The 7,085-nt window shown below is 42.4% G+C and overlaps 1 protein-coding gene across 5 annotated transcripts in view; it reads left to right on the top strand.

The window, feature by feature from the left end:
• Nucleotides 1–3,638, top strand: part of Fam49b (family with sequence similarity 49, member B) — a 152,400-nt gene extending 148,762 nt beyond the window's left edge. For all 5 annotated transcript variants that reach the window (XM_005397991.2, XM_005397993.2, XM_013521326.1 and 2 more), the window contains one exon: nt 2,902–3,638. In XM_005397991.2, the coding sequence (XP_005398048.1) occupies nt 2,902–2,965 (64 nt within the window). In that variant the 3' untranslated portion in view covers nt 2,966–3,638. The remainder of the gene's footprint in view (nt 1–2,901) is intronic.
• The last annotated feature ends 3,447 nt before the right edge of the window (nt 3,639–7,085 follow it).

The following is a 7,085-nucleotide window of genomic DNA, read 5'->3' as shown; positions in this document are numbered from 1 at the left end:
TTTTTTTTTGGTTTTTCTCCGGTACCGGGAACCGAACTCACGACCTTGCGCTTGCCAAGCAGGCGCTTTTGCCGCTGAGCTAAATCCCCAGCCCCGGTACAAAGTGTTTCATAACTAGCTTTTTCCTCTTCATGTTGTCTTAATTTCTGGGTTCATCAGTACAGATCTGTATTGTTTTTGTGCATGTCTTATAATGAAAATGCAGCAGTCATTAATTTCATGTATTTTCTTAGATCTTCAGGTAGTTACTGAAGCTCCTAAGAATACTAGAATATTTTTAAATGAAAAATCTTAGCACTTTAGAATGTCTTGCGTATAGAGATTTAATTGGTAGTATAATTTTCCTAACCTAAAGGATGATTTTCCATTCTTGATTATTTGGGATTTAAACACAAAAATAAGTGTTTGTGTAGTTTATATGTTTATGTCATAAAGCAAAATGTAGTCTGTGTTATTTCAGCTCAATGACAGACACCTTTGAATCATTATTAAGATTATGAAATGTGATTCTAAGCAGTGATTCCCTGTATAAAGTAGATCTGTTCCAAATGAACATTAGAAGGGTTAAAGAACTTAATTGAAATCCATACGGTGTCAAGCTATTTCACCCATAGCTTGGTGTTTACACCTCCCCTCCTTTTTTTCATTAGTACTGGGGATTGAACTCAGGGATGCTCTTCCACTGAGCTACAATCTCTAGCCCAGCACAGCCCAATCTCTTGGGATTGGCTGTGTTCAAGGACGGCTCTAAGACCTGCTAGAAGCACATTTGCATCTCACAGAAGAGAGAGGGTAGAGAAGAATGCACTGGCAACTCTTTGAATATTACAATACACTGCTGAGCGGTAATATTTCTAACTTCAGTAGATTACATTGTACACATTCTTTGGCTCTTCACTGAAGAATAGTGAAAAAGAAAGCAGTGGGTGTTAAGACATCAGTAGGATTACATGTAGCTATATATTCCTTATCTATGTAGGTAAGACAGAACAGTTATTTCTTTGCCCCATCACTTTGCCCTTCCTATAAATATTCCTGTAAGGATTTTTCTTTTCAACTTGGCAGCCTACTTTTCCTTCCTTCCACAACACTTACTGAGCACTTAACTTTATACCAGCTCTCCAGTGTGTATTCACTAATAAGAGAAGAGTTTGGAAGCATCATTGTAGAGAGTACCTAATGTCAGGTGCTTAATAAGTATGTGTGTGTGTCTGTCCCTCTCCTCCCACAACTGAAGACTGAACCCAAGACCTTTGCGCTAACCCAGTGATGTCGAACCTGTTAGAGCTTTCAGAGATAACAAACAACCCACTGTAGCACGCATGTCGTAGGCTCGCCACCACTGCACTGAGCTACATCCCCAGCCCACCCTCCCTCCCTTCCTTTTTCCACCCTCCCTCCCTTCCTTTTTATATTTTGAGATTGAGTCTTGCTACATTGCTAAGTTGCCCAGGCTGGACTCAAACTTTGGATTCTCTTGCCTCAGCCTCCCAGAGTGCTGTGGTTACAGCTATGTATCACTGCACCTGGCTTATGTTTGTTTCTTTGCCTGTCCAGAGATTTACTTGAGTACAGGAAAATTTTAAAAGTTAAATTTTTTAATTTATTTGAAATGAGCCTAATAGTTTAAATTTCTTTAACACAGAAAGATCACCTCTGTGTTGCTACTTAAAATGATATAGTCCATGAAGATTGTATATGGGATGGCCAAGCAGTGTTGCTTATTGTGATTCCACGTACTCCAGAGGCTGAGGCAGGAGGGACACAAGTTTAAAGCTGCGTAGACAATGTATGGAGACTCTGCCTGAAAATAGAAACAGGGCTGAGCTGGTGGCTGAGTGCTGCAGCACTCGACTGCCATGCACAACGCCTGGGTTCAGTTTGCAGCATAAAAAAAAGTGAAATTTTTGTAAACTAAATGAATCTGTGAATTATCTCCAGAGTATATCTCACAGTCAAGCATCGCTACTAATGTGGTCCAAAGCCTTGGGCATCTCTCTCTCTGTTCTCAGTGGATGCTCCATGACGGGTCTCCATCTGCTCCCGACTACACTCCCTCAACAGCCTGAACGAGCCTTTAAAACAGTCACAACACTCCCCTGCTTATATCCTCCAGTGGCTTTCATCACACTTAATCGCCAGGCACTGTGGCTTCCAAATGTCCACGTGAGCTGGGTTTTCCCTGTCACTGTGGCCTTGTCTAGTACTGTCCTTTTTGCTCCAGGGTTACCCCTTCTGTAAGGTTACTGCCTCGTTATCTTTCTCCCTCTGCTAGGTGGGAAGCTTCTAGAATAGTGCCTGACACAGTAGGCTTGCTCATTGGAGTTCTGGTATTTGAAGAAATCTGTGGTGAATCTTCATAATCATTCTATTATTAGAGTGTTTGTTTTGGACTCTTAGTTTGGATTTGTGTGCATGAGCAAACTACACCTGCCTGGAAGTTTAAGGCACTCAGAGAACAGATTTTTTTAGGGATGTGAGCTGTAGTAGTAGAGCTGTTTTAATACAGAGTAGAGCAGAGCCAGTAAGGGGCCAGAAAGTGAAAACACGTTTGGGCTTTGTGGGCCACAGGGTTTGTGTTACAGCTACTTAACTCTGCCATTCAAATATGTGTGGCCGACTTCTCGGATAGAGCAGTTACTTTTCTCTTAAGTGAGAGGTTGCTCATTGTTAATGTGATATTTACTCAGTCATTTCAGCATGGTAGTTAGGACTAAATGAAACAGCAGTTGCCCGTTCTCCTAGGTGGTGGGGAGGATGAGCTGTGCAGAACCTGCTCGGGTAAAGCCTCAGTGAGAAGGCAGCTTTCTGTGAGATTTGACTGACCAGTTGCTCATTTGTCAGTTACAGAACTCAGTGCAGATTTTAATTCCCTAAATTTGATCAGTGTTTGTCTTTTAGGTACACAACAAAACATTTGAATGATGAGACTACCTCCAAGCAAATAAAATCCATGCTGCAATAACAGTTCTGGAGTAAGCCCCTGCTGTAGACAGAAGACAGTATTCTGCAATGACTGAGAATGCACAGTTTTTTAGTGATTGCAATTACTATCTCATTTACTCTTGCTTTTATTTCTTTCCTCTGTTCCTCTTCCCTCTTTTTTAATCATGTTCTCGACTTCTTTTCTGTGCCAAAATCAGTACAGTTATATTCTGAAGGGAGAGTGTCCTTTCAGACAGGCCATCTAAGGCAGCTAATTATGCATTGCATTAGGGTCTCTACTGAGAAAAATTCCGTGACTTGAACTAAATATTTTTAAATGTGGATTTTTTTTGAAAACTAATATTTAATATTGCTTCTCCTGCATGGCAAAACTGCCTATTCTGCTATTTAAAAACCCTCAATGACTTTATTTTCTACTGCCGCTTTTTTCATGTGCAACCAAAATGAAAATGTTTAAATTAACTGCATTGTACAAATGGTACCCAACACAAACTTTTTTTAAATTAGTAAGATTTTTGTTTAAAGTTTTAAGTTTGCATTTTGACCTTTTTTGTAAGGATGTATGTTGTGTGTTTAACCTTTATTAACTAACGTTAAAAACTGTGATGTGTGCGTAGAATATTACGTATGCATGTTCATGTTTAAAGAATGGCTGTTGGTGATAAAATAAAAATCAGCTTTCATTTTTCTAAGTGTGGCTTGTTTACTGATGTTTTGTTTTTAGGCTTCTGAGGTTTCCCTTGTGTATATTTTTATGGAATGCATATACACATTACATAATTTCTCCTTTTTTCAGAGAATAGATAGCAGTGTCTTTTCCATGGTATTTTTCTCCCATTGTCTATGTAAATAATTTTAATTGCTTTTACTTTGCTGTGTATAATAAGACCAGGGATACCAACCTGACTTCTGTTCTTGATTTGCTCTTGTACAGACACAGTGGTAGAAAGAAAGCCAACTTGCTTGATTTTCAGTTTCAGGAGTGAAAGGGCAACAGTGTAAAGCAAAGTGGTGTGGCAGGAAGAGCAGCCCTTAAAATTCATAGGAGCGCGAGCACAAGAGGGGCTTCCATGAAGAAAGCAGGAGGTCGTGAGATCACTAGTGGGAGAAAACTACTGTGTTTGTACCTTTAGGTCATGAAACCTAAATCGTGGAATCCAAATCTTAAGGCTGGGAGAAGCTGCTAGAAGGCTGTCTGGTCCAGCCATGCCAGTGGCTCAGTGACAAGAGCACCTGAGCTGAGTGAGGTCTGATACACTTGAGATGGTCAGCCGTGGAAGAGACTCCCAGAGCCTGCCCTCGGCCTTCTGAACTCACAGTGCCAGGTTGTGGCACCCAGCCCTTCAAGAGCAGATCGTACCGCCTTCTCACTGCTCTCCTGCTTCACACCCTGTCCTCCAGCCAAGCTTGATGGCCTGCTGTGTACAGCTTGTTTCATTCAGGTGGTGTTGCTTCCATAACTGATCTCACTGGAACCTGAATCTGACTTCCTTTTTCTCCTTCATGTCTATCTGACGAACACCAACTCTCATCTTTCAGGGATCAGCTTATGTTACCTCTTTTAAGAAATCTTCTGGGTAATGTGGGCCATGTCTGTCTGCACATCTAAGAGAACTGTAATGAGTTGACTTGTATCTGGAACCTGTACCTATGACCTTATTTGCAGATGAAGTGCAGGAGCTGGAGGTGACATCATCTGGGATTCAGGTGGACCATAGATCCAATGACAGTTCCTTAGCAAAGAAAGGGAAACAGATGCAGAGTGGAAGCCGTGGGAGGATGGCAGGAGAGGCAAGCACTGTGTCTGCAGCCAAGGAAGGCTTGAGAATTGCTGGAGCCACAAATACAAGGGGAGAGTCCTGAAGCCTTCCTCAGACCACTCAGAACCAATCTGACTGCTGTTTCCATTTCTCACTTCTGTCCTCTAGGATGTGAAACAGTGAATTTCTATTGTTGCAAGCCACCCAGTTTGTAGTAATTTGTTATAGCAGCCCTAGGGATTTCATGCAAGTATCTCATACAAGATTTCTGCTATTTAAATGCACTTTTGGCTGTCTTTTTTGATACTATGAGAAGCATAGTGTCAGGATCTGAGAAGATGGTATTAGAACTTTACAGAAGAGCCATGTCTTGATATCCTTCAGTGTCCAAAGGAAGGATCTTGCACAGAACCCAAATCTGAATAGGTGCCAAATGAATGACTGAAGTGAGTACTGTAAAGTAATAACTCAGCTGAAGTAAATGTAGTGATACCACTATGGCCTATTCAGGTAACAGGTCATGTTCTGCATGTTGAAGAATAAGTTAAAAAAAGTCTCAACTCTAGCCCAGGAGTCAGCAAACGTCAGTGGGCCAGTCTGTCCACTGTCTGTTTTTGTACATCCTGTGAGCTAAAGAATGATTTTAAAAGGTTAAAAAAATGATTTTTTTGAAAGTTGAATATTTTGTAGCATGAGAAAAGTATATGAAATCGAAATTTCAGTGTTCATTAATAAAATTTTATTGGAACATAGCCTCGCTTGTTTATATTTCTTTGGCTACTCTCTCATGATAACAGCAGAATTGAGTTGTGACAGAGGCCATGTGGCCCTTAGAGGCTAAAGTACTTACCTGTCTCCTGCAGAATTTGATTGCTCTCCCTCTAGTTACAAGCTCAAGTTTATTTGCGAACCTAGAGTAACAGAAACACTACTACAGTATGATAAAAGGAGAATGGATTCAACCTCAGGGTTCTGACTTGCTCCTGAGCCCAGTAGAAGCAAATCGGCATCTTGCCTCCTGCCAAAGCTTGGCCCTACAGTGGTGTCAGCCCTAGGGATGAGGGTTATGGGTCTGGGAGCGGTCTCATTGGGAGGAAGGCTGTGAGTAGCAGGGCTTGCCCTGCCTGAGATGGGTGTGAACCCCCTCCGGTGGAGGCAGATCATCTGCTCCAGGCTGACCTCTGCCTGCTACCTCAGCTCAAGTACATCTCTGCTCAGTGTGCTTAGCCGTCCTTAGCCGGCCCTTGTGCCACTTGATCACAGCAGTGTAACATCACATCAGCTCTTCTACCCAGGATTATCTTTTCCCACTCCTCTTTTCTGCAGCCCTCAATGTGGCTGAGTGACGCTTTCCAACCAGCTGTTTTTTCACTTACAAAGATTCAGGTGACAGTGTTCTGAACTATTTTAAGATTGTGTCGAGTATTAGACACAAAAGGATAACTGCTATTGTGCTCACCTTTAGGTTTTTGAAGTGCCATGCTGGTTCATTCCATTTGTGGTTGCAGGAACTGCCACCCCAAGAATTCTAATTCCTCAGCATTTTTCAGCATCTTTAGAATTTGATGTAATCCAGGAAAATGTAATGGAAAGATGAGACCTAAACCAGTTCACAGATGACCTTTAACATTGTTTGATTCCTTGTCATAAACATACCTGTTCTCTGTACTATCTGCAAAGGTGTTACTGACGTGCATAGCTAATGCATAAGCTTCAGGCAGTGGGCTTGGTTGTATTTTGGCCTTCTCTTTAACTCAGTATAACTGGTTAAGTCTCTCGTGTCCTCACTTAATAGGGGATTCTCCAAGTACTTGTGTCTCTAAGATCACACTAGTTTATGCCCATAATGTCCTGTGCATGTTGGAAGTTGAGTTCTCACAGCAAGGACTTCGTAAAGAATACGGATAAGCTCACTTCGGCATTTTAAAGGCACACAAAGCGATCCTTTTATATCTCCTTGATGCCCTGTGAAGATCTTGTCTTTGGAGACGTTTTATTTCTGCTTTCTGAGCAGTCCCAGCCTGGAAAGTAGTGCTGTTGGACAGTTAGCTCAATGGCAGCGGGGTCCTAGGGTGCGAGCAGCTCTGCGGAGCCTGTCTGCTGTTAGAGCCCTCAGTCTCGGTGAGGGAGGTGCAGGCAGGGGTAAGGGTCAGATGGGGAAAGCCTTCAGCGCCGCCACACACCTGCCGCTCTGTGGCTTTGGAGGGTGAGAGCAAAAGAGTGACAAGATCTGTTTGAAAAGTGCTTCCACTGCCCCTAGAAAACGAAAGACAGGAGCAGGGACACCACTTCAACAAGCGCTATAATTGAGCAAGGAATGACACCGAGCATAGTGGCGCATGCCTGTAACCAGCACTCAGGAGGCCAGCCTGGGCTACA

This window comes from Chinchilla lanigera, unplaced genomic scaffold, assembly GCF_000276665.1.
Source record: "Chinchilla lanigera isolate Chin_1 unplaced genomic scaffold, ChiLan1.0 scaffold00060, whole genome shotgun sequence".
In the NCBI taxonomy this organism is placed as follows: domain Eukaryota; kingdom Metazoa; phylum Chordata; class Mammalia; order Rodentia; family Chinchillidae; genus Chinchilla; species Chinchilla lanigera.
Note: the sequence above shows the minus strand (reverse complement) of the source record. Positions and strands in the feature narration are given on the sequence as shown.